The sequence below is a fragment of the Anser anser genome, assembly GCF_964211835.1.
Source record: "Anser anser genome assembly, chromosome: 20".
Classification (NCBI taxonomy): domain Eukaryota; kingdom Metazoa; phylum Chordata; class Aves; order Anseriformes; family Anatidae; genus Anser; species Anser anser.
The window spans coordinates 8,996,755-9,023,616 of NC_139741.1; the positions used below are offsets into that span (position 1 = coordinate 8,996,755).

A 26,862-nucleotide genomic window follows, 5' to 3' on the forward strand; every position below is an offset into this window, starting at 1 on the left:
GTTCCTATAGTTGATACGGTTTAATGGCTAGGGAACTGTCTGTATCATGGAATATTTGCTTACATGCGGTATTTGCCAAAATTAGATTAATTTGAATGCAGTAATGAATGTGCTGGTTATAGAGGCAGAATAGCCGCGTATATAGTGACTTGCTCGGATGATGGGACTCTGCTTTCTAGTAGTAGTGTAGTGGCAAAGCATTCTAACCCCCCGAGTCTTTTCCCATCAGCAGATGCCTGCTCTTAGATGTTTTGTCCATTGAGCACCCACCCAAAGATAACAAAAATGGATGTGTAAAAACAAAACTGCAAGAAAAGATTTTTGTTCCAGTTGAGCCCACCAGCCCATTTCCCCACAAGCTGGGAGGGGAAAAAAAAAAAAAAAAAAAAGAGTATGGAAAAAATGAAGTTTTGAAAGAATTGTGCCTTTGCACAGGCAATAATTGGTAAAGTAACTTGCCTGGACTTGATTTCCTTCTCGGTTGTATTTCACTGTCTCTTGGGCTTCAAGGGTTTTTTTTAATTGTCCAAGTAAGCCAAGTGTTGAAAGCTTGTATGCATGAACCAATGGTAACAAACAAATCGCTCCCAACCCCAAAATGCTTACTGGCTGGCAACTTCAGCCTGGCTGAACTGTGATTTTTTTTAGTAATACCAGAGCAATTCTGAGTTCAGACAGGGATTCAAGCATGTAAATGGTGGTATCTGCACTGCTGCAGCACCATTATATTGTATTACATACTCGTAGTCCTCTGTTATAAAAAGCATATCAAGGACTGTACTTAAAATGAACATTGAGGATCTGAATTAAGCAAAGAAATTGTCTGAAGGATGTCTCTTTAACATGCGCAGAAATTAAAGCTTTCCTGCAGTATAAGTTAACCTAGTGTTTTGAGTCTTAATAACCTACTGTTCTTTGAGCACCAAATTTGACTATAAAATAGTAGGTAGGCTAATGACTGAGTCTTAAACTTAACTGTCCTTTTATGTGGGTTTCTGAATTAGCCCTTTTCTCTATTGTTTTTAATATGGTTATTATGAAGACAAAGCAGGTACATTACATATCCTATAAAAGCCCTGTAGCTAGGAAAACCAGTGGCAGTCCATTTGGATTGCCGTGCTATGAGCAGTCCTGTTAAGGTGCCTGTCTTCCCAAATCTGTAATGATGCTGATATCCACGTGTGACCTCGGTGTTACTTCTGAGAGGAGAGGACATCTGTGAAAGCTGCTGACAACATCTCAGGGATCCCACCTCAGCACACAGCAGTTGTCTGACCCTCCTTTCCCTCGGTTTTCTCCCTGTTGGGATCCCCCCTTTCACAGTAGGTCAGCATCTCCTCAGCCGCGTGCTGCTCCGTGCCTGCGTAGCCCTGCTAGCTGTGTCCCCAGCAGGAGGGGAACGGGGTGGGTATGGAAGGCGTGTTTAAGACTGGCAGGAGGAAGATGATTCGCGTTTGTGTTCCTGGGGGAAATAGGCTGGTCAGGAAGGTTCTTAAAATAACCTCAGCCCTGAAGCCCTGAGAAGACTGATTTGGCTCAGGAAGTGAGTGAAGTGTGAACAGGTGCCTCTGAAGATAACGCAGCATGGTGCAATGCAGTTATGCAACAGAAGTTGTTGTTTGTGCATGCTAAAAACCAAAGCCACAGCGTGGCAGCTGTCTGGTGTCTTGGTAAAAACAGAGTTACCTGTGCTTTGATCCCCAATGACAAGCACACATGACAAAACACGAACAAAAGCTGTTACCATTCCTGCTACCAATCAGACAGAAATAACATCATCATTGTGCTCTGCTGGTCTGCTGGAGGACCAAATCTAAAGCATTCAGGTACAAAACTTTGATGAACAATACTGAAGATGCATATGTATCAATGAATGAGCAAAGAAGCTCAAGTGATAAAATGATGAAAAATTGGATTTAAGCTTGCTTTATTTCCCCAGGATATGCTACTCTTCATAGCTGCCACATGCTGGGTTGTGCCTAAATTATGACTTCACTCATGTCTTAAGTAACGTAAGGGAACATTTCAGAGAGTTGGAACTGAGCTGCTTGTCATTCCAAGTTGAGTAACAAAATCACTGGAGTCATTTGGTATAGCTGTTAGGGACCATTTAATAAACATTGTGCACAAACGGTGGGAGGAATAGATGCGGGCAGTTCAGCATGAATATACAGCAAGGAGCAAACTGATAGTGCACCTATTGTAAAAGCTTGCTTAGGGATTTTCAGTGCTTAGTGAAAATTCTATGAAAACAAGTTTTCATACCATATGCTCGCTCAATTCTGCACAGAGTATCAAGATAATGTTTTAGGAGATGAAACTGGCAAAAAAAATTAATCCCATCTACAAAAGGGATTTACAGATTGAGGGCGGATAAAAGCATTGCAGTTTTTGATGCCAATTTGCTGTGTGTGTTTTCTAGCAAGGGCAAGTCTCTGGTTCAGTGGATATTTGTACAGCTTTAATATTCTGTCATTTTTGATAAGCAATTTTCTTAATTGGGGATTGAATACATACTTCCCCAGCAGAGTATTTTCTGGGTTACCTGATAATGCATCATGGTTACGCCTACTATAAACTATGCAAGTGAAAATATAACCAAAATAACTAGGGAATGTTATCTTCGTTTTGTGTTACTCTCAAATACAGTGAAAGAGGAGTGGTATGCTAGAATCACCAAGCTGAGGAAGATGGTAGACCAACTCTTCTGTAAGAAGTTTGGTGAGCACAGAATTATTCTTTTCTTTTCTTGTATGGCTTTGTATTTCTTGAGGGTTGCTTTCGTTATTTCCTTTGAATGTCGACATGAATGACACCTTTGATCATCATCTTTTTTTAAAAAAAAAAAAAAATCCTGGAAGTTGACTGAAAAAAAAAGTATTTACTGTTTATACAAGTTACATTCATAGTAAAAGAAAGATACATAAATCTTAAATGTATAGTTCTTCTAATTGCTTTTAAATCCTTACTATTTTTTGGTTGTTGTTTTTGTTTTCCACCTTTGATGGTGAATAAAACAACCATTTACTTATTTATATCCATTGCACTACCATAAAATTAGTATCAGAACATTTCTGGGTTTGGTGAATTTTTATGTTCTCTCCAAAATAAAAAATGGTCAGCTTCATAAGAGCTTGAATAAAATGTTGCTCAACGATAGTTGAAAATTTAAGTTAAAAAATTGGATAAAACCACTGCATTATGCCCAGGGAAGAATCCATTAACAAAGTGCAGTAATATGACTGCCCACTGTCAGCATGCCACAGTATGATAAATGCTTGTGTTCTTGATGTGCTGAGACTTACTCTTTCGGATTTAGGTACCCTGCATTGTCCCGGGTTCTAAGATCATACTTGTAATAGCATGGAGATTTTGTGGCTTCTAATAAAGCTAGTTTTGAATAGAGAGATGGCCAAACTGTCCAGTTACTGGATTTGTTTTGTTCTAACAGCCGAGGCGCTGGGGAGCACCGAGCCTAAAGCTGTCCCATACCAGAAATTTGAGGCCCATCCGACTGACCTCTATGTTGAAGGTCTGCCAGAGAACATTCCCTTTAGGAGTCCATCCTGGTATGGGATCCCTCGCCTTGAAAAAATAATTCAAGTGGGCAACAGAATAAAATTTGTAATCAAAAGGTAAGCATTTGTTTTAGTACCTAATTTTTTTTTTAAAGAGGACAAAGAAACACCATTTGTGTAATCAAGCACTCGGTTTCATTAAGTCATGAAACATTCAGTCTTTATTTACTCAACAGGCAATATTAAATATTCTGCATTTTAAAGTGGGTATTTGCAATCTACACAAGTCTTCCAAAATATTATTGTATCTTCCAAAATATCTTTGTAGCATTTTCACAAGTGTGAAATGCACAATAGAAAAATCCAAACTTTTCACTTCATGCAATAAACAGTATGTATTATTTATTTAGTTTGAAGCATAGGCAGATTATTTGCTTTGTGTTTGCAGGCCGGAGCTGCTAACCCTCAGTTCAGCTGAAGTTATTCAACCCAGGACAAACACACCAGGTAAGACAGGTGCTATCGCCAAGTGGCAATGTAAGGGATCGGTGCAGAAACAAAATTTGGATCAATACAACATTATTCAAGAAGTGATCCTTCTGTGATGAGTGTCATGACATGCTTTTCATGAGTTTTTAACAAAATAAATAAATCACCAAGAAAATGGGTGGATTTCTGAATTGCCGTGCAATCTGAATAACTAGGATGGATCGTATTCACAGCCCGGGAGAACTAGAGCTGCTATCCTGGTCTGATACCAGGCTCGGGCGTTTGCATTTCATAGCTCATTTTGTTGGACTTTTTTCAGGCCTCTGTTTGTAAGGAATTTTAATGACTTCTTGAAAGCCTTTAAAACAGGAAAAGGATCCAGATTAATTTAGCTTTTTATTTCCTGAGACAATAGAATGCTCTTTTCTTGCTACAGAAGCGTATAGTCCAAATCTTTTTCTTTTTTTTTTTTTTTTAAGTGTGGGTTGGCTTGTAGTAATAACACAAACTGAGACTCAGGGGTTCATAGGTTTTTCCCACATATTTCACCGGATAAACGAACTGTGACTTGAAGAAACAATTGTATTGAGTCCTCTGCAGGAAAAAAGGGCAAAGAATATGATTCAATAATCATGTAAGCAGTAGTCTTCTTGTATAGTCACTAAGTATTGTGGATTTTGTTTGAATTTTGAGGGGAAGGTTCTTATTCCACAAGAGGGTAGCTCAGAAAAGACTGTTCAATGTGGAACAGAAGTATAAGGTAGCATTGAGTTTTGTTTTGTTACCAAAATCCTGTTTATTGTCAAATTTGACAGTGTAACTAACACATTGACAATAGAATAATAACAGCAGGTAAAAACTACAGCAGTAAAAAAAAACAGCTAATAAAATCCTCTGTTTGAGAGAACTGACATGCAATGGTCATGATTCTTAAAATGCATAAATAAATAAAAATCCAAAAATATGGTTGGACATCTGATTCGGAAATAAACGAAAAAAATCTCTTTAGAATTCTTTATGCGTGCTTTCTACGACTCTGAATGGTATTCACTGCTCAGTAACAGTTAATTGGTATTTGTGGGTTATGATGAGAAGTAATGAATTATGTTGTTTGTCAGTAAAGGAATGCATTTTATTGCTGCTAGAGCATCCTTTGCTCTCTACCTAAGCTACAAATTGTCAGCTCTAGCTAGCATTCCTGTAATTGACTATTTGTAATACAAAATAGGATTGAAGGTTATTTTTTAAGCCAATTAAAATTCTTAGTGGAGCACTTTTTAAATGTGTCTTCTGTTCTAAAGGGTGTTACCCTTATGCACTGGAATTAATTAATTCTAACTTTGCAAAAGCCACTGGAATGATTCCTGCCTGCATCTAAAGGCTCTGAAGCGCAAGTTCTCCTACCTGGGATAATGTTTGACATTTCTAACCACATTTAAACAGATTTTCCATTACAAAAAGGGAATTACGTGTATCATTTAAGTTGCCATTGTCATTACTTATTGTATGTCCCTGCCTACTCATACTTGGTTGTGTTCATAGTTTACAAGTTCTTTTGCTGAAAAATAATGTGTTCAAATGTATCTCTGTCTAGAACTGGGTAATAGTTCATCTATTTCTTGTTTTCAGTGAAAGAAGATTGGAACGTTAGGATCACAAAGCTAAGAAAGCAAGTAGAAGAGATATTTAATATGAAATTTGGTAAGTTAAATGTTAAATTAACTGTCATATAATGCTGCTGTGTTTTAAAACAATTTTGTAAAAAGAGTTTTAATTTTTACTGCACTTATTTAAGCATCAGAAATGTACTAGGACAGACGGAAATCTTGACTTCTCTTACCTACTTTTTACTGATTCTTCCCTATAACTGATATGAATGACTTTATAGCAACATCCTAGGCCATAGTTTATCCGATTGTATGACAGAGATAACTTTCCAATTGTATGACAAATGTACAGAAAGCTTTTGGATGAAAGAATTTCTCAGAAAAACATATTAGATACAGTAGGCTTAGGTAACAGATGTTATCTATCTGTAGCAAGAGGGACAAAGTCCCCACTTGAAAATACTCTACAGAAAATAATAGAAAATCTATTTAAATATTTCTCTTGGGGTTTTTTTGTTATCTCTGAGTAGAAGAGCTTCTGTAAGCCAACCTCTTAAAATCACTTGAGATAAAATACCACCCATTTGAGTGTGTAAACTATCGTTAAATCTTTATTTTCAGCCCAAGCTCTGGGGCTTTCAGAGGCAGTGAAGGTTCCCTATCCTGTATTTGAATCAAACCCCGAGTACTTGTACGTCGAAGGCTTGCCAGAAGGAATCCCCTTCCGGAGTCCCACATGGTTTGGAATTCCACGCCTTGAAAGAATTGTCCGTGGGAGTGGCAAAATCAAATTTGTTGTTAAAAAGTATGTTTGTAATTTAGTTATTTTTACTCATGATTTTGAAGTTAATTAATTTTCTTCCCAGCACCTTTAGGTTTTAAATGCTAGCTAAATTCTGTTTCCATGAAACAGAAAGAATATTTTGCACATAAGTTTATCTCATAAAAAGATGTAACTTCCTTATAAATTTTAAATGCATAATTTCTGTGCATCATGGATCTTGGGAAAAAATGGCCTTGTATCTGGAAGATTTATTCCTTCTGTTTTCTTTTCCTCTTTTTTTTTTTTTGAAGTAAACTGAGAAGAAAATTACAGAACCGAGTATGTAGCTTTGCTTTCTAACTTTTTCTTGTTATAGTAGGTGGTGAGTCACGCATGCTTCTAGCAGGATTTTATTATAGAGAGATGATAGTTAGTAAATTTGAACCTGACTTAACTCCAAGAAATTTGTGATATTTTGCATATGTAATTGATTGAATTGTATTCTGTTCAATTTTTAGGCCTGAGCTTGTCACTTCCTATTTGCCACCAGGACTGGCTAGTAAAGTAAACACTAAAGGTAAACAACTAAGTATTATTTGCTGCCATCAATTCATAAATACTTTGGGTTGGAAGACTTCTGTGGTTCAAAAACACAGGTGTCATAATCAAAAGGTATTACTTAAGGTAAATTAGCATGGTGGAGTCTGAACGTGATATTATTTTAAAAAGTTACTCAAATTTATTTACTTTTTTTCTTTTAATTAAGACTATTCCAATAGAGAAAATGGAATTTACCCAAGCTTTACAACTTTTATTTTGCAGCTAACAGTCTAAAATACGTTCAACGTACAGCTTTAATGTGAAGTAAATAACAATGAAGATTCTTAAGAAAAGAATAAAAGCGTCTTTTAAGTTAGTTGTCTATAAACAAGAAAACTATCTGCTTCTGATTTTTTTGATAATAAGTGCTGAAGCCTTCCCTCACACTTAAAAACAAAAATGTCTTCTGTCCTCAAATAATGGAGCGAAACTTTAGGTATGATACCTGCCTGGTTCAAGAGTACTAAACCTGCTTTTTAAGGATGTGAGCTTCCCTATATTGTTCAGATTTTAGAATGTAGACTGTACTTAGTACAGGCACAGGTTATTCAATTTGTTAGAATTTTCAAAATACAGCGAGGTTTTTTGTTAGCTTTGCAAGCTATGCATTGTAGAATGTGCATTACAGCTTTTACTGTATTACTTTCTAGCAATGAGTCCAAAGAGTTCAAAAAGATCACGGAGTCCTGCAAGCAATTCAAAGGTCCCAGAGATAGAAGTTACTGTTGATGAAGGTATGGAAGAAATATTAAATACTCTTCTTATCTTTTTCTATTCTTCTAATGTTTTATTCTATTCTTCTATGTTTTCATACCCTATAATTAACTTCTATGTGCATCTCATGTGCCAAACATTTTCATTTCAGGGCTGCAGATACATTTCAATATGGAAACAGTTTTATCTTTCATTTCTGAATAATACTGGATTCTGTGCGGATGATGGTTATATAAAATGTTCAAGTCTGACAGCTTGCTTGGGCCTTTTATTCCAAGCAGAGATGTGGGAAATGATGTAGTCCTGAGCAGAGAAATGATAGATGTGAGCAATTGTATCAAATGCTTAATTACAATCCTTGAAGAAGTTCTAAAAGACTTTTTTTTGATTCAGAAGTTAAGCTTTCTCTAGTAATCAAGTTTGATTTGTTGTTTTTTTTTTGTGTGTGATGGCTTACTTCTGATCTCTGTATGTAATATCTTTTTACAGGTCTCAATAAACCACAAGCAACAGATGTTCGAACTAATTCTCAAACCAATGGGTCCAATGTGAGTTTCAAGCCACGAGGAAGAGAATTTTCTTTCGGTAAATATTGTGGGAATTAGCATGCATACGTTCTATTAATGTTGGTATTGAAAGTTCTGGTGATTTCGCATCAGGGATATTTTGAATTCATTCTTTATTCTAAAGGTAAGAAATGACTGAACTACTTATTTTCATGTACATTCAGTTCTCAGTCACCTAGAATAATATGCCTCAGAGATATCCTGGGTGATTTTTGGAGAATGCTGTACAAATACATCATGGATCCATTAAAATCTTATTAACCTACTTTCAGAATCAAACCCTCCAGACTTTTCCTGCTCTGCTATTTCATAGTACAGCAGACTTGGATTTGTTGTCCGGTGCACGGTACCATGAGGGTGTTTAAACTGAGCTGAGATCTTACATTGTGCATAAGCTTAATAAGTCCTCCACGAACGTCAAATACTGAACCTCACTGTGCAGAGAGGGATACATGATGAGTATGTAGGAACTAGGATGGATCTGAACTAACATTAGTGAGCCATGCTCTGTCAGAGCTGATTTTGCAAGATCAGCTTTAGACCTCTCCAGGGTTGCCAATTCCAGAAAATGATTAAAGGCCAGACAGGACTGGAAGTGACATCAAGAAGGACATGTGTCTTCGGGTTATTTCACTGAATGTATGAAGAGTTTTCTGCCACTATTTTGGGTGTTGGTTGAGATGAGTAATTCTTTGCCTGGTATTGTAAATTTTGATCGCTCTGGGATTAATTTCAATCGTAATGACATTACTTTTTAAATACCCTTCAAGGACTGATTCACTGTGTGAGTGTTGATTTAATTGTTCCCATTTCCTTCTGACAGAGGCATGGAATGCCAAAATTACTGACCTAAAGCAAAAAGTTGAAAATCTTTTTAATGAAAAATGTGGTAAGTTTATTAATTCCTTTTTACTGAGATGTCTTTCTTATGTACATTCAGTTATGCATATGACAGATATGTTCACTCATGTCTTCCAAAGGTCCTACAATCCTTGCATATCTAGGCAGTTTCTCTCATTTTAGTTCATTCACACATAGGTTAATTGCAGTTCTGTGTCTCATTTCCACTAGTTATTTTATTTGGGTTTGGAAATGGAGAAGTTGTGGTTTGTGTGCTGCTTCTTTAATGACCCAGAGACACAGTGATTCGACATCCTGCCGCATCTTTTTAAGCATTCTTCACCGTGATTATGAATGGGAATTTGTATGACTTCAGCCTCTGCGTGACTTGATATGTTATGGGCAGTGTCTGGAGAGGTGTGTGCCCCATCGTATCCCAGTATTTCTTTTAGCAAGGGTTGTTTGGAATCTGAAGTCATTAGTCTTACCAGTGCAATTCTTGGAACAAGAGCACTAATGTCACCTGCCATTGGTGCTACTCTCTAGGAAAGACAGAGACAGAATATATTGCCTGTAACAAAGTGGGGAGTACAAAGGATAGTCTCATATGCAGGCCAAGCCAGTGGCATAAGCTGTCTATAAAAGCTAGTATTTTCAACTGCAAATTGTGATCTGATCTACTGCAAGATGAGTTATGTTTGCAACTGTTTTTCTTCTTGCCTACTTATAGCTGTCACCAAAAAAATCAAAGCCTGCTTCTTCCACCTAATCTAGTATGTATGTGCCAACTATTATATGCTATTTGTACCTGAGGTGTTTTCCACTCTATAAACACATCAGTTATCTAGCTGGTAGATTACAGGCTCTGTTGCATTTCAGGGGAAGCGCTGGGGCTGAGTGAACCAGTGAAGGTGCCGTTTGCGTTATTTGAATCCTTTCCGGAGGTTTTCTATGTGGAAGGCCTACCAGAGGGAGTGCCATTCCGACGACCTTCTACTTTTGGAATTCCAAGACTAGAGAAGATCCTGAGAAACAAATCTAAGATAAAATTCATTATTAAAAAGTAAGACTCCCACATCTCTTTGATAATCCAGTCTTTTAGAAAGGAATTGTAGACTGAAAAATAAACTCATGATGCCAAGTTACTGAATTACTCTCACCAGTCTCATATACACACTGGAATATTTGTAGTAAATGAGCAAATATTCAGAAAGCTCTTGTGGAGGTGGAGTGTGTTATAGTCAGCTCTTTTTGTTCTAACTCCTCCTGTTTAGGGAGGAAGAGCAAGTCCAGATTTCTTAGCCCATTTCAGTGCTCACATCACTGTTTTAGTTCCTGTTGACTTACGACTTAGCAAGAGCTAAAATTTATCAGCAGTGCGCTAAGGGCTGAGAATTGGAGATTTATACTGGATGTTGTAACAATTGATTTTTCTTACCTGGGATAGGTTCAGATACCCATGTGCCAGTGTAGAAACAAGCAGGGGAAGTTTTGGAGCCTCTCAGCCATTGCATTCCTGTCTGTCTGTTTGACCTAGAGAAATACAGCGTTTATGATATCAGCTTGTTCGTGTCTTTAAAAAATGAATATTAGAAAATGGCTTTTAATGCTGATGAAATGAATGTAATTTTATTGTTGCACATGAAATCTTCAATCTGTTTGCAGGCCTGAGATGTTTGAGGCGGCAGTTAAGGAAAGTTCTGCTAAAAGTCCCCAGAGTGAGTTTCACATCTGCTTAATGTCCTAGATAACAGTCTCTTTCAAGGATTGAATACAAATCAAGAATGCTGCTTGGTGTTAATGAATTCCTGAAAGATTCATTCTATAATGTGGTTGGTTGGTTTTTAACTTAAAAGGAAAGTGTTATCTAAGCTGAATTTGAGGCCCAGCCTAAAGTACTGTGCCACTGGTCCATACCCACAGTAGATCTCTTTCTCTCTATCCCAACCCCCCCCCACCCCTTTCCAAACTATTGTATTTCTTGTTTTCTGCATAGTTCACTAATTCTTGCATTATTTCATCTTCTGGCGTGTCTTTTTCTGGTTTTCTGAGCAGCTTTTCATAACCAAACACCTTAAAAGCATTAGATACATAGCTTATGTTATATAAAGCATGTTACAGTGCTTTCTCTTCAGCAAAAGAATATGGTATTTCAAAACTCTTGGCTTCTGGATTGCCCTGATGAGATGGGAAAAGCACTTAGAAGCTACCCTTTGAATATAGCATTAGGAAGAGTATTAAAACCTTCTGTGTTATCCACAATAAAATTATCATGCCTAATCTGTGCTTTATTGCCTTTCATCAGAATGTAACAGGTGATGTGCAATTCACAGAAGTAGTTCAGCTCTAGAGATAAATTAATTGCTCCTGATATATAAGTCATTCCAAATGAGAAGTTGTGGTTTTACTCAGCTGGGCAGCCAAGCTCCACCACAACCTCTCTCTCACCCCCCTATCCTCAAAGGGAAAGAGGGAGAAAATATGATGCAAAGGGCTCGAGGGTTGAGATGAGGACAGGGAGATCACTCAACAATGGGGGTCCACGCGGGGTCCCTCCCACGGGATGCCGTCCTTCCTGAACTGAGCCTGCGGGGGCTGCCCACAGGCTGCAGCTCTTCAAGAACTGCTCCCACACGGCTCCGTACCACAGGGTCCATCCATCAGGAGCAAACTGCTCCAGCACGGGTCCCCCATGGGCACCTTCTGCCCTCCTTCTGCACTCACCTTGGGGACTGCAGGGCTGTGTCTTACTCCTCACTCTCCCAGCTGCTGTTGCACGGCAGTTTTTTTTCCCCTTTCTTAAATCTGCTCTCACAGAGATGCAAACAACATGGCTTACTGACTCGGCTCTAGCCAGCAGCGGGTCACTTTGGGGCTGGCTGAAACTGGCCCTTATCTGACAAGGGGCAGCTGCTGGGCTCTGTTCACAGAGGCCACCCCTGCAGCCCCCCGCTACCAAAACCTTGCCAGGTAAACCCAATACAGAAGTGTTCCACAGATGATGTGCACAGATAGCCAGCAGGAAATTGTCAGAGTAGGTTTGACTAACTCCACTGAGCTAGTCAAACTGTGCTAGTTTGTGCCACGAGACAGTGTGGCTCCCAAATACAACTGCAAGAGATTTATTTTGTGAATGCATGGATCAGTAGGTGTTACTGAATTAACTGTAAGTACTGCAATTTTTCCGTTAATGCAAATAACAAAATACATGTTCCATGTAGTCTTTTTTTTTCTTAATAGTCTTTTATAAAACCCAGTAGGTAAAGATTAGCAATTTGTAATGTAGCCCTTTCTCCTCTTGGGTTTGTAATTGGAAGGACAGAGTAGTGTGCATCTTCAATAAGTATGTCTCATTGGAAGATGGCCTCATTTTGGAAATGAGATTGGATCTGCTTTGAAAACTTTGCAAATATCTGTTATTTTGCAGTATTTGCTTTATATGTGACATTGAAGATTTTGGGCTCTACAACTGTTTTTTGAATCTCTTACTTTCAGGAAAAAATAATTCATCTAATATAGCCAATACAGCAAGCTCGACAGCGAATACAGTGGTAAACACAGCTGCAGGTGTTGAAGATCTCAACATCATTCAAGTAACTATACCAGGTGTGTATACTGTCTCGTTTCATATCACACTCCTTGTGCTTACATTCTTCTTGACACTTGTTTCGTCCGTTGGAGTTTTTCTACAGCCTAGCTGGTTTACGGTGACACAAGTACAGTCTACAAAGAGCATAATTTAGTATTCTGTTTCTACTGAGATGTTAAATGTTTTCTAACTTTTATGAATATCTATTCAGTGACATCTTTAGAATATTCTTGGTCCAGCCCCTAGTCGAGAAGTATCCTCATTTTTCCCTTTTTTATCTCATTTAATAAATTATATACTGATTTGCAACTTCCTTGGCAACTTCAAGAGATCCAAACTTGAAGTAAATTGAATAACCATACAGACTGAACTGGTTTGTCTTAAACAACACTGATGACTGCTTTCTCAGGCATATACTGCATTCATTAGGAACAAGTAACATTGCATGCTATGGCCATGTATTGGATCTGACTTCGCTTTTAACTTTCCCTCACCATCATATGCAATGTAAGAAAATAAAACACTATTTTTTTTAGATTAGGTTTACAAAATCATCTCTAAATAATAAATCTAACATTGGTCATGTAAATATGTAGAACCTTCTCATGGATTTCTTCACAACCATCCATTTTTGCATATTTGTACAATTCTGTGGTACTGCTAAAACTAAGAACAAGACATGGTCTGTTTTTGAAGCACTTGGATATGCCTACTTTGAGTAAACGTGCTCAAAAAAAAATCTGCTCAATTCTAATGCTTTTCTAACAATTTCTTTCAGATGATGAAAGTGAGCGGCTTTCAAAAGTAGAAAAGGCCAGACAATTGAGAGAGCAAGTAAACGATCTGTTTAGCCGGAAATTTGGTAATTGCTTCTTAGTCCCATTTTTACATAGGTGTGCATGGAACAAATGTTGTTCATGGGGATGCTACTGAATCATCACTTTCAGTGGATGATATATATTATCATTAAAATGAAGAAATTTGAGAATTGTGTATGAGAGTTGTGCTCTGACCTCAAAAAGAATCTATTATAAGGGAACTGGGTTGCTTGGTGTTTTGAACAAAAAATCCCAAGAGCATAGATAACTTTGTTCCCCCCACATCCTGTTTCTTTCTGTGTAAACATGGATGAAATAGTTATTTTGCTTGCAAACCATGATTCTTGTTAGGGCTTCATGGTCCCGAGCTATTAATACTTGAAACTAAAGTAATTTTTAACATGCCACTTACCCTTTTGCTCTATATAGTTTTCTTTATTTTTTCTGTGTATGTGCACTGTACAATAATGACCTGAGCTTCTTTATCTGAAATTCTTTTGCTGCTAGTGCTGTGTTGAATTGCCTTTTGTGGGCATTGCAGGAAATTATTATTTTTTGTCACGTAGTTACTTTCTTAGATAGCCTGTTCTATACCTTTTTTAGGAAAAAAAGAGAATCTGAGTTCTTTATATGGTGAGCTGTCAGACTTGGAGTTTAAATAATCTTGTAGTAATGTTCATGAGTGTAATCCAAAACATCTGTTTCTGTCACTGTAATGATTTAATAGTCAAATGGATTTTCAGTTTCAGATCCAATAGAAAGCTTGCGTTTGCATTTAGTTTCTTAATCATCTGTGTTTTCTTTTCCTTCAGCGTAATCATAAATGTGTAAGCTTGAAAATAAACATGACCTCTCTCGCTTAGGTGAAGCCATTGGTATGAGTTTTCCTGTGAAGGTCCCGTACAGGAAAATCACCATCAACCCTGGCTGTGTGGTGGTGGATGGGATGCCTCCTGGCGTGGCATTTAAAGCTCCCAGTTATCTGGAAATCAGCTCGATGAGGAAGATTTTGGAATCATCGGAGTTTATCAAGTTTACTGTTATTCGGTACGTAGTTGTCACTGATTAGATTGTACAGACATTGTAAGGACAGCCCCGTAGCTGTAATAAATTCAGATTGAAAGAGTAGAATTTGCAGTGCATCTTTAAATAGTAGAAGGTATGGCTCTTTTGGATAACAGCACATCAGGTCAAATGAAGTCCAGATGTTCATAGCAGTAGGACAGAGGGCATATTATTACTACTGCATATTAAAGCAAGCTGTCTTCTGAGATGCAATCTATTCCTACGATATAATGGAGTCCTAAAGTGCTGTGGGCCTTGCTGTCCCATTTGTAAGATCAAGCTCTGAGACAGTTTCCTGGTCTGAAATTTGTTGGCTCATGGCAGTAAATAGTATGTTTGTGGTAGTATTACTATTTTTGAAGTATTTTGGTTGTACTAAGATTCCTGAGTTAAGGTAAGCTTTTTCATAAATATTTTTTTTCCTATAAAATGACTTTATCTACAACATTTTTAAAATACAGTATTATACAATTACAATATAAGGGAATTTTAATTTATATGTATATTCATATAGACACATACGTGTGTACGCAAAGTATATTTGTGTGAAGCAGAACAGATGAAATGTGGAAATCATACTAAGAAGAGGTTTAGGAACTAAAACCAAAAAGGTGTTAATTTTTATCATTTCTCAAATCATAGTCTGCTTCACAAGAAACAGAAAATTTCAGTTTCTTTAGAGAAAGATTTCTTAAATTTTACTAAGGAGTCTGAATTCTTGACCCTTAACCAAGAAGAGTTCTAAACTGAAAGGACTCTTGCTAGATACGTTCTGTTTAACTGAGCTCTGATGAAGAGATGATTTCCCTGTTGATTAGTCATGACTGGGGGAAGGATTTCGATTTTTTGGTGTATGTTGTTTCTCAAAATGCTAGTGAACAAACCACTGTGCTCAAGAGATGTTCCTTCTGTTTTGTTCTACTTTCTGTTAGAGCGTGTGATCTCTGTTACCAAATTGCTGGGTGAGGAAGTCTTGAGAGAGAGACCCCATGCAGTATGTTTTAGAATCAGCATGTTTTGTGTTCTTTTGTCTTTTTTTACAGACCATTTCCAGGACTTGTGATTAACAACCGTAAGTAATTATGTGACACTGATAGCAAATGTATTTTTGTAACATACCAAGATCAGCTTTCTACATTTTGGCTTTGTGGCAGGCAGCCCCGTCATGGTTAAGTTCTACGTACAGCTCTCTTGTCTCTGTCGTTAAAATTGAAATTCCTGGCTAAAAATGCATGTGCAATTAACATAAGAGCAGCATGATGAATTTACAGACCAGTGTAAGATTGGCATTAACTTTGATATGAAAATGCAAGGTACTGATTTTGTATTTTTCAGCTGCAGAGTCCCAAAGAGATTTAGGACCCTGACTGTACAACAGAGTTAGATGGGAGTGTCTACATTTTAGGTTCGGATCCGTCACAGTACCAGTTACTAAACAAGAACTTTCCAATGGCTGCAGAACTATGTTCCAGTGAAAAACTCTACATTCTGCTGAAGTTGTAACAGCTTAGAGAGGCAGTGTAATTACCAGACGTGCATTTTGACAATGATGCTTGAATCTTATTTGAAAAATAAGTTTTAGTATTTTCAGTTCTCTATAATAGTTGTCACCTTGTTTTTAACATCTTATTTAAGAGAAAAAACAAACAGCAAAACACTTGTCATTACCCTTGTGTCATGTTCTCTCTGAGCCAATGTCAGATTAGAAATTCAGAGGCCAGGTAACTCTGTCATTAGTTTGGCCTTACCCAGGCTGAGCCTTACCAACCCAGTACTCACTCACTTGCATCCAGCCACCAGTATATTCCAGCTAACGTGCTAAGGTCTGTGAGTGGCAAGGACAAAGTGTTCTCAGGAAGATGTTATAGTTAGTAACTCATATTGACCTGTCCACCAGTCCTAAGTACACCTTAGGTGGGAAAGAGATCCTTTTGTATGAGGGAACCTTCCAGGCAGACAAATATTTAGTAGCATTTCCAGAGAATTGACTTAGAAATGGAAGAATCCATTTAACAGTTCTCTGCAAAACTTTTAGCATGTGATGGGATTGACACTAGCTAATTAGCTGAGGAAGAGCGACATATATACCTGATCATATTCCACCACTGGAGCAGGAAGCTGGTTACTGAATGTGTGATTTTTATGCAGTATCTATGTCCATTAATTATGATCAAAATGAACTGATATTGATAGGTATCGAGGTGAATTATTGGAAGCCGCTGAGCCTACTGCAGGTGTGATACATTATTCTCGCTCTGAAGAACATGTGAGAACTTAGGAGGAAATTTTTGGTGCTTGCAGATAGGGAATACTTTTTCTGTAACAAAAAATACTGAACTGCAGCTTGATTACAGTGAGTGTTTAGTAACCTGTTAATACAACAAGTTTTAGGATTTGCAGATAGAAGAGGTAAAATCGCCCTTGTGTTGCATGTGGGACCGTTTTCGTTGTAAAGTTAAACAGTGATCACGTCTAATCTTAGAGCTGATGGAAAAAGCTGAAGCAGAAGCACCACCACCACCAGCAGCACCCGTGCTACCAGGTGATGCAGAGTGTGCCACGTGTCCTTGCAGAAGGGGTAGGGCATGCAGTTCGAGATCTTACTGGCAGATGGTATTAGTAGTTATGTCCTGGGTACACGCTGCTTATGATGAGCCATTTTATTGTGACAGATGGCCTGCAATGGTGAAATTTATAGCTATTAAATATTAATAAATCGATAGAACCATTGCTTCCTTCACGACGTGTCATTGGCATGTTCCTTAATTTGATTTTTGCACTTGATGAGTGAGCTGAAAAGAAGGATCAATAGGGGCAATATATAAAGCCAGTTCAGTATCTATTTATTGATGTCTGCTTAACTCCAAGTGCGTGGCTGTGCCAGGTTGTGTTCAGCCAAGTCAAGTTTGTGTAACATACAAGAGCCTAGAACAGAAGTTCTGATGGAATTTCTGTCCCCTGCATACGGCACTGAACCCCTGCTAGCCGGTGTCCAGACTGCACACACCTCAGCTCTTCCAGTCTGAACAAATAACCTAGCGTTATGCTCCAAGTTGCTGAAGTAAATGTGATTGCACAGCTTCCTTTTGACACAGTGTAGTTTCTCAGTGTTCACAGACCTTCTAAAAATGCGCCTATCAAGTTGTCTGCAGTGCAGGCAAGATTTTTGCAATTGACTGGACAGGCTGTTGCTCAAAGAAACTGACACACTGAGAGAAAACATTCAATAAACATTTCAAAGTAAGGGGCCCTTCTGTGGTGGGCAGAAAAGAACCTACTGCCTCCTCTGCTTACATTTGGAAGTGGTGGGAGGAAGAAAAACAGAGAAAAGGGAGAAAAAACTAAACTTCTGTTCGGTGAAGTTGCTGTAGTGTATCTCTCCTTAACTCACCCACACTGTTAAAAGGGTTCTACACCTTCCCAATACCTATCCATCTATAATCCATCAATACAGACCATAGAAAAATCATTCTGGAAGTAAAATGTACTTTTTGCCCTCTAGTCTTCAGCTTTTCCCTCTCTGCCTAAGTACACGTACTCACCACTGAGAACAATATTCACCAGAAGCAGTGACATCTATTTGCAATCCAGATTTATATTTAAGTAGTCTGAATTAAGTTGGTCCAAACTTGGTATATTCTGTGCAAGTGCACATTATGTTCAGCTAGGACTCAGTGATATGTCTGCTACAGTAACCATCCTCTGAAGAGAAAGAGTTAATTATGTAATGTAATAAATCTTTGGGTACTTTTTATACTTTGCTATAGAGTTCATAGAAAGCTGCAGACCTTTATCTGAGACAAAGATAATTTAGTTTGATTAGAAGAGGAAAAAATGCGGCTTTTTATTTTTTAGAGTAAACTTAATTTCCCTAACTTTTGCTAAGGTACTTTTCTGTTCATATTGTTGAAACTGTATGCGTATTCATTAGACTATATTTTTTCATTTAAGAGCCAGCTGAACCAAGCCAAATAGAAGTATCTGTAGGAGGTGAGTATTTGTCTTCAGTTAATATCAACAAATATTTTTAAGTCATTTTGAAAGAAGTTGCATCTTTTTTCTTTTTTTTTTTAAAGAAGGCAAGTCAATCAAAACAACAAAAAAGGCATTTATTGGTTCCCAGGAAGTTTTTTTCATCTGTATTAATATCATGCTGCATCGTGTGAAAGATAGTCTGCAGCAAAAGTTATTATTCAAATAATTTTACAAAAGAGTTTTATGAATTGTTGTTCTGGGCTGGTGAGTCACGACTATATATAGGCTTTGAATGATTGCTCATATCCTGAGTGATGCATCTAGTTATTCTACGCGGTCCTTTTCACAATTTATGCAAGTGAATGATTGTCATCATCAGGAAATTTGAACAGCATACTGGGTTGAATATACTTGTACGGGTTTGCTGGGGGAAGGGGATTTTTGTCGTTCCTCCAGAACCTCACCTGTGAGAAGTGTCAGACTATCCTGTTGTCCAAGACCAGACCTGAGCTGTATTTTTTGGACACTGACCTGTGTGAGACCAAGGAGGCTGTAGGACTTCCAGCCCCCTTATGCTTTTGTGTATGGTCTTGGAGCATTGAGTACGGAACTGACCTGACAATTTGGATGCTGTTGTTTGTTGTGAATGGGTCCATTAAAAGCTGCCCCCGCTAGCCCCAGCTTTCAGCATGACCACAGGCGGCTGCCCTGTGAGTGTCAGAAGCGATGGCAATGTGCTGTGACAGCTGAAGGACAGCTGCCTGTGTGCCAGGCAGTGCTGAGCGGGGCTCTCTGACGTAGGAGCAGCAGAGCCTGCAGCACTGGGAGGGAGCTGGCTGCACATTGGCACTTGTCTTAAAGCTCTCGAGCTCATTCTCTAATCCTGCTGAGATTCCCCAAAACAGAGAGCGGCAAACCTCAGCACTTCCGTTGTTCTGTACCTTTCCAGTCTCCGTTGCCTCAGTTTCCCTGGCAATGTCACTGAACTCAGAGACTATCCGACATACAGGTCCAGAGGAGGCCAAGAAGATGCTCAGAGGGCTGGAGCACCTCGCCTATGGAGACAGGCTGAGGGAGCTGGGGTTTTCAGCCTGGAGAGGAGAAGGCCCCGGGGAGACCTTACAGTGGCCTGCCAGGGCCTAAAGGGGGCTGCAGGAAAGCTGGGGAGGGGCTCTTTGTCAGGGGGTGTAGGGAGAGGACAAGGAGGAATGGCTTTAAACTAAAAAAGGTAGGTTTAGGTTAGATGCAAGTAGGAAATTCTTTACTCAGAGGGTGGTGAGGCCCTGGCACAGGTTTCCCAGAGAAGCTGTGGCTGCCCCATCCCTGGAGGTGCTCAGGGCCAGGCTGGATGAGGCCTTGGGCAGCCTGGTGTGGTGGGACGTGTCCTGCCCATGGCAGGGGCTGGAATTAGGTGGTCTTGAAGGTCCCTTCCGAGCCAAACCATTCTGTGATTCTACCATGCTCAGCCAAAACTGGCATTACGAGCTCAGTTACAGGTACACCCTGAGTGCTGTGAGTAGGAGTCTAGATGAATCCTTTTGTAACCAGCAAGAGGAAAAAAAATCTGTGAAAAAGAAGAGAAGCGTGAGAGCTGTAGAAGAGCTGAGCTGCAGACTTTAAGCACGCAGTTAACTGAAAGCTGAAATACCAAATGTCTTTACGATGCCAAAACTATGTGGGATCGCTGAAATTGTTAGGTGGAGTGGGACACTTGTTTCTGAATGCTCCTCATGGGGGAAGTCTAGCTATGGGCCCTTCAGGAGACTGTTTAGAAGAAATAGACAAACGTGGTTTTGAATTTGCCATCCAAAACTGCATGCAGATCCAGTTACCGGAGAAATGATCTTGAGACAAGGCTGAAGAACACACAGTCGCTTCAGAACCAGGCTGGGAGGTGATCAAGTGGTGAAACAGCCCAGCTTTGCTGTGATAAATTACCCTAGCCCCAAACCTTGCAAACAGCTTCAGTGAAAAACGAATTTCCTTCCAACATCATCGTCTCTGTTTATGAAAAGAACAAAATCAGGCTCCGGGTCATATAGGCAGTGCTATAAAGACACACAATTTCTTTGATTTACCTTCAAGCATCCCTGTGAAAAAGAAAAGCAAAGATTTTGTAATGAAGTCTCCTGGAAATGAAAAAAAATCTGTATGAAAAGATGATGAATGCTTTACCCGACAAGATCAAATTTCTTTTTTTTTTTTAAGCATCTAATAATGCCTTCCTGTGTAATACATTGAAGAAGAAAAATTAGATGAGTTCAAAATTTCTTTTGGATAGGACTGAAATATAATAATGTCTGTATGTAGTTTAGAAGAGCAGTAGTTTTATAGATGGGAACAAAAAATGGTCAGTGCTGTGAAAACAAGTCTGTGCGATGAATGGTAGTTGGGTAACTAACAGAAGGCATGACTTGAGCTCAGGTATGGTCAGATGTTAGCTTTTAGACAGCATTATAAAAATCGTGAAGCAGCGGTCATGCCCTAACACTTCGGGTAAAGGAAGCCATCCACGAGGCTGTCTCTGAAGCCATGGGCTGCAGATTTACCTGTGAGCACTGGGAAAGCTTCACCCAGCGTCAGCAAGGTGGGCTGAGGGCAGAATGGTACTGGGGATTGACAGAGGGAGCAGGACTGGAGGGTAGATTCAGACCAAAACAGTGATATATCTGACATGTTCACTGATCGTGTGGTTTCTTTTTGGATTAAGTTATAGAATCCCAGAATCATTAAGGTTGGAAAAGACCTCCAAGATCCTCTGGTCCGACTATCCCCCCTACAACCAATGTCCCCCACTAAAAAAAAAAGAAAGTTCCTTTCTTACCAAGGTTTTGAGCTACATAAAAAGCATTTTGAAGTTTCATACGCTTCTAATACCAATTTTTGTGCCTTAAAAAATAAGAGTTCTCTAAGATCTCAGGCTGCTTTACGTTCAAGTGGATATGCTAATTTCCACCAAATCAGATTATTGTGAATACGTTGTTATTTGCTGTTAATAGTTTAAAAGGATAAATGAATGCTTTTCATGTTTTTGTAATTTTTTACTTACTAACTACAATAATTACGACAAAATTGGTTGACTAGTTTTTTTCATTCGTTACTGCTTTTTCAACAGATGTTACAGAAACAGAGGAAAGTTCTCAAATAAAGCAAGAACCAGACCCAACGTGGTAGACCTCATCAGTACTACGGTAAAATAATTTAGTGTTTCTTGAAGGCAGTGTTTGTCAAGGAATAAACACTTGTCAAGGAATAATACTTCTATAATTTGGAGTGAGGAGAAGCAGGCTAAGATAGAGGGCTGAATGCCAGAAGGTGCCAGTCCTTTACTTGACTTCTGAATTATTTCGTCTCAGTTTTCATCTATGTAATGTAGGACGTTTTCAGTTTCTCATCAGAATACACTGTAAAGCAGACTGCGTTCAAATTTGTGTGGCAGTCATTCCTAGGAAAATGTGGGCTGTAACAGCCTATGAATAAAAATGGGTGATGGTAATTACATACCTCAGAGGCAGAGTAAATGAAAGCTTAGGGAATTAGTGTTTACAAAGAGCTCTGACATGGTTGTGTGAACGAGCATTATTCTTGGTAAAGCCTATATATTTCCAGATTGTAATGGGGCAGGAAGGCTCTCCACTGTGATTGCAATATTGTCTAAGCTCGAGACAATTGCTAAAATGTTAGCCGTGATGACAAACCAACTAACTTGAGAAGTTTTGCTTCTTTTCTGTTAACTTTATGTAAAGCTTAGTTTAACTCACAGCGCAGAAATGTCTGAGTCTTTTTTCTTAACCTATTTTTTAACTTCGCTTACTCCTAAAATGACATTTTGGTGGAGGTGGAGAGCAGTGCTAGCAGTGTTGTTATGTCACCAAATGTAAAGGGCTGACCCACAGACATGTGAGTTTGTATGCTTCATTCAAAGAAAAAGGCAATTTTAAGCCATCGCGGATCTTTACTACTTTTTCTAATTTCAATTTTTTGGTACCAAATGCGTTCCTCATTATGTAGTTTTTGATACTTCAGTAATTGGATTGGATAGACATAAAATGGGATGTATTTGTGTGGTATGCTCAAGTTGCAATCTGTCTAGTTTTAGTAAGAAAAAGACATTTTATTCATTACGGAGAAGAAAATTCTGCATACTGTTCCAGCTCTGAGGGCACAGACAGGCAATCAGCAAAACCAAGCCCTGGCTGTTCACCATTAATTTCTGCTGGCCCGAGCAGATGAGACTGGTAATGCATTCGCCAGCTCGCATGAAGCAGTGGCTGGGGGAGCCTGTGGATATCACTCCTGGCACCATCTGGCTTTCTGGAGACAAGGACAGCCAAGGCCATGGCCCTCTGTCAGTGCAGCGCAAACACAGAGTGATGGAGGCAATGATGCTCCCTGTTGGACGCTGCGTTTCTGTTCTTGGTCCTTCTAGCATTTCAGGTGCTCAGGGGAAGGTTGTGCATATAGGGACGTCCCCGGTGATGGGTTTCAGCATGGAGAAAGCAGCTTTGTTCTCTCTGGTGCTCTAGACGTGGTGGATGTTAAGATTTGACTGGACAAAGCCAGGGCCAACCTAAACTATCGCTAGCTGTAGTCCTTAGGGGGAGGGAGGCTGGACTGTGCGACTTCCAGGGTCGCCTGCAGCCAGCATTTCTGTGCTTCTGCAGGGTCTGCTCCATCCCTGTGTGGCAGTGGCCTTGGACAGCCTGGCTCCAGAGTTAAGAGGTCCTTGTCTACTTTGTAAAGGAGCTTCAAAGCTAGCTGCAGGAGTGGTCTTCACTGCCAGATGTTTGACCATGGACTCGTGTTCTTTGCCTTGGTAGTTTCTGTAGTATTTTGGCCTGGGCACTTAATACTTGGTGCTGCAGGACGTGCAGCACAGGACAAGCTTCATTCCTAAACAAGGGCAGTGCTTTTGGCTGGAGCAGACAGGCCGTTTATTGAAGGGAAGATACCATGGCTTGTAAAGTTTGAGGGAAGAATCCAAAGGTGTCTCAAGAGTACACAAGTGAGGAACAAGAGAGCCTAACCCTGACCTGCTCAATAAACAAAAAAAACATTTTCATACAAACAAGTAGAAAATGTAGCCTTTATCACTGAAGTTAAGGAGGCCCAAAGAAAATCATTCACAAATGGATTAGGGAACTTCCTATTTATTTTGTGTCTATTAAGCATAAAAGTCAGATACGGCCTCTGGCTCCGAAGGTCGCTAAACAGCTGGAAACTTGGAGGAAGGAGCAGGGCTATATCACCAAGATCCTCATCCTTGGAGCACTGAGTCTTTGGAAGGCGGGTGGGTGGTATAGCTGCTTCCAGGGGTTAGCAAAGAGGTAGCACGTGTAGAGCTGCTGAATGCGCTGCGATGAAGTAGTGAAGGGACAAATCCAGAAAAGAATTGGTAGGAACTGGCAGAGATTGACATATCAACGTATCAACCGTCTGTGCCCTGAGAACTTGAAGTACAGCAGTAGTCTTTCTAACAAATTGCTGAATTGTACTTTGGAAATGTTTGTCATAAAGCTGAGCACGTCATTAGAAAATATATCAAATATTTTTTTAATTATTTTTAGTGGGAAGCAGTTCACCTAATAGAGATATAAAAAGACATCTCATTTGTCCATTAAAGGTCATGGAAATTTTGTCTGAGCACAGCTTGCTGCTGCACTGCTCTGGATTTTTGGATACTGTAGACCGTCTACTAGCTAGAGAATGCGTACTAAAGCAAATATTCCATCTAAACTTTTACAGAGTGTATTCAAGCATCCATTTAATCTCTCATTTATGGAAAGCAATGTTCACCTTCTGCATGCTTTCTAATTTTAAGCCTAATGAACTCAAAATAAAAAATCTACTAGTATTTGTGATAAGATGTAGAGCTGCAATGAAACTAACTCACTTGTGTAATTTTTTTTTGTCTAGTCAGAAGCACCCAGTTCTGTGAAGAGCTTGTCAGGCCTGCCCTGATCCGTGTAATATAACTGTATAAGAGAAGTACCTTCTATACAAACCCTTTTTGTACTTTTAGATAGAAATGTCTACTTTTTCAGCAGTTCTGTGAATTGACTTAATGCAAAGAATGACTGTAGATTTGGAATGGCTGGTTTCACTTTGGAATATATCGTGAGGACTAAATATGATGCAGCAATGCTGGGGAGATGATAACGATTAAAATCAACAGGGACTTAACAGAGGCTGTCTGCGTTTCCCAATAAAGCTGAACTTCACTGTACCTGAATGCATCTCAGCTTTTGTAATGAAGAAAAAAATCCTTCAAGTAGTTCAGTTTGTTAGTTTTACTTTGAGAAAACAAATCACTGATTTTCAGTTATCACTCCTTTAATGGCTGCTGGGACAATAGTATCTGTATATTTGAACTGATTTTTCCTATACCTACCACAATTCATATGTTTTTCATAAATAAAAGATGAACTGGTTCACTTGACCATTAGTATGCATTAATGAGGTGGACAGTATTTCAGCGTGTGGATTAGGAACCAATTGAACCCTTCTGTAGTTTGTTCTGTTAACTCGAAGTCGTAACTGCATGTTTTATCAGAGTATCATGGTTTGTGTATGAAGGGTCTGGTCCTGCAGTCCCGATATAGGCAAATCTCACGTGGACCTGTGCAAGAGCTTTTCTCCCGAAGGCTGGGGGGTAAAGCCCTGCTGTTCACCTAGAGCTAGTTATGGAACCTTACACTACAAGCTGCTCTGAGTCCTCCTGTGTCAAAAGTTAAGTCCCCTACAGTCCTGGTTACGCCACACATGATGTAAGAGACTCATGTATGCATTTTTTTTTGAAGTTTCACAAACCATAAATTTGTAAAGTTCTGGCTATATGATACTCTCTATAGAGAAGATAGAGATTATTGTAAAGGTTTCTCTTTCATTGGCATGAGTTTGAGATGACTACATTATGCACAAATACTAAACCTTATTCCCTCATTAAGAAATAAAGACATTTCTGATGGTTTTCACGACTGTCCGTGCAGTATACGTTTATATGTGAAGTCCTAGCAGTAATTTTGGCGGCAGGTAGAATACGCTACAGCCTAGTTACTAATTCCAGTGAAGAAAGTAAGTTCCTGTCATGCCCTTCAGACAGAAAAGCGGCTCTGGGTGGGTGAGGTTGTTGCATCTAAACGAAAAACTTTGAAGACTTGAATGCAGTTGGACATGGTGTCTGTTCCCAGGAACACACAGCAGGAGCAAGCTGAAACTCGGCAGATCAGTTCAGAGTAGCTCCTACTCTGCCATTCTAGAGGCAAGGGAGAGCTACAGCCCACGTGCAGGTGCTTTCACGATTGCTCGGGGTAGGTCTCGGTGCTCCCACTGAAATATTGGATGTTGTGCCGTTGGTGGCAGTGGCAGCAGGGTTAGCTCCACGCTGAACCATTACTTTACCAGACACGCTCGGTTACGTACCTCCAGAAATAGGTTGTTAATGGAGTGACAGCCAGTTTCATGATTGCTGCTAAAAATTTTTAAAGTGGGGAAATGAGTTCATGCAGCCTTCCTTGGGCTCTCGACTTCCCCTTTTGAAAAAGCAGAAGGATGGTCCGTCCCTTCTTCACTCTCAGCCCTCTTCGGGAGGCACTCTGCACAGCTGCCTGCCCAGCAAGGCTAAATATTGCTAACGGAGCCGCCAGTGCTGCCACAAATGGAGGGAGAGGCGTCAGAACAAAAGAACTGAGAATTAAGGAGTTCAGACTGCTGCCTTGCATGGATGTCCTGCAGATGTATCACATACTGTGCGTACGAGAGCTTAAAAAATGAAGCGAAAACTGATGACAGCAGTTTAACTGGAAGTACTGGAGTAATTCCATGACGCTGGGAGCTCGGGTAGTGGTGTGCCTCGTGTCCGTCCCACTGGGGGGCTTCGATTAGTGCCGATGTGCACATTAGCATCAACACTGAAGTCTCTTTTTGGCCTCAGACATTTTGAGTTATAACCAGTAGAGAGAAATTAGACTGACAAAATAATTGCACCAATATTTATACCTTCTAAATATCAATTTTATATTAAAAATGATATATCTCTATATATAGTCTTAACAGGTAGCAGACTTTTAAGATGTTGACCTTGTATGAAAATCGCACTCGTTTCCAAACTAGTAATACATGAGGTGTGTCACTCTTCGGGCATCGACTGATAATGCCCTAAAAAGCCTTGGCTGTACTAATTAACAAGCAAATAAATAAAATTGCAACAACTTAACCAGAGCTCTGGATATTTTTTCTTCCAGTAGAGAAACCTTGTGGCGATGAAGTAGCAGACAAGCCTCTCTCCTCCCTGTATTGCTGAACCTAAAAATCCTGTC

The 26,862-nt window shown here is 39.4% G+C and overlaps 1 protein-coding gene across 11 annotated transcripts in view; it reads left to right on the forward strand.

The window, feature by feature from the left end:
- The window catches only part of GTF2I (general transcription factor IIi), a 73,172-nt gene extending 46,413 nt beyond the window's left edge, over positions 1-26,759 (forward strand). For 3 of the 11 annotated variants that reach the window (XM_083806055.1, XM_083806053.1, XM_083806056.1), the window contains 18 exons: positions 2,650-2,721; positions 3,452-3,635; positions 3,967-4,025; positions 5,637-5,708; positions 6,236-6,419; positions 6,896-6,954; positions 7,628-7,711; positions 8,181-8,276; positions 9,081-9,146; positions 9,977-10,160; positions 10,763-10,815; positions 12,593-12,703; positions 13,465-13,548; positions 14,368-14,551; positions 15,613-15,641; positions 18,521-18,559; positions 21,660-21,735; positions 24,461-26,759. In XM_083806055.1, the coding sequence (XP_083662181.1) occupies positions 2,650-2,721; positions 3,452-3,635; positions 3,967-4,025; positions 5,637-5,708; positions 6,236-6,419; positions 6,896-6,954; positions 7,628-7,711; positions 8,181-8,276; positions 9,081-9,146; positions 9,977-10,160; positions 10,763-10,815; positions 12,593-12,703; positions 13,465-13,548; positions 14,368-14,551; positions 15,613-15,641; positions 18,521-18,559; positions 21,660-21,718 (1,619 nt within the window). In that variant the 3' untranslated portion in view covers positions 21,719-21,735; positions 24,461-26,759. The other 8 variants (XM_083806050.1, XM_083806046.1, XM_083806049.1 and 5 more) reach the window with 5 other exon arrangements.
- Positions 26,760-26,862: the final 103 nt, after the last annotated feature.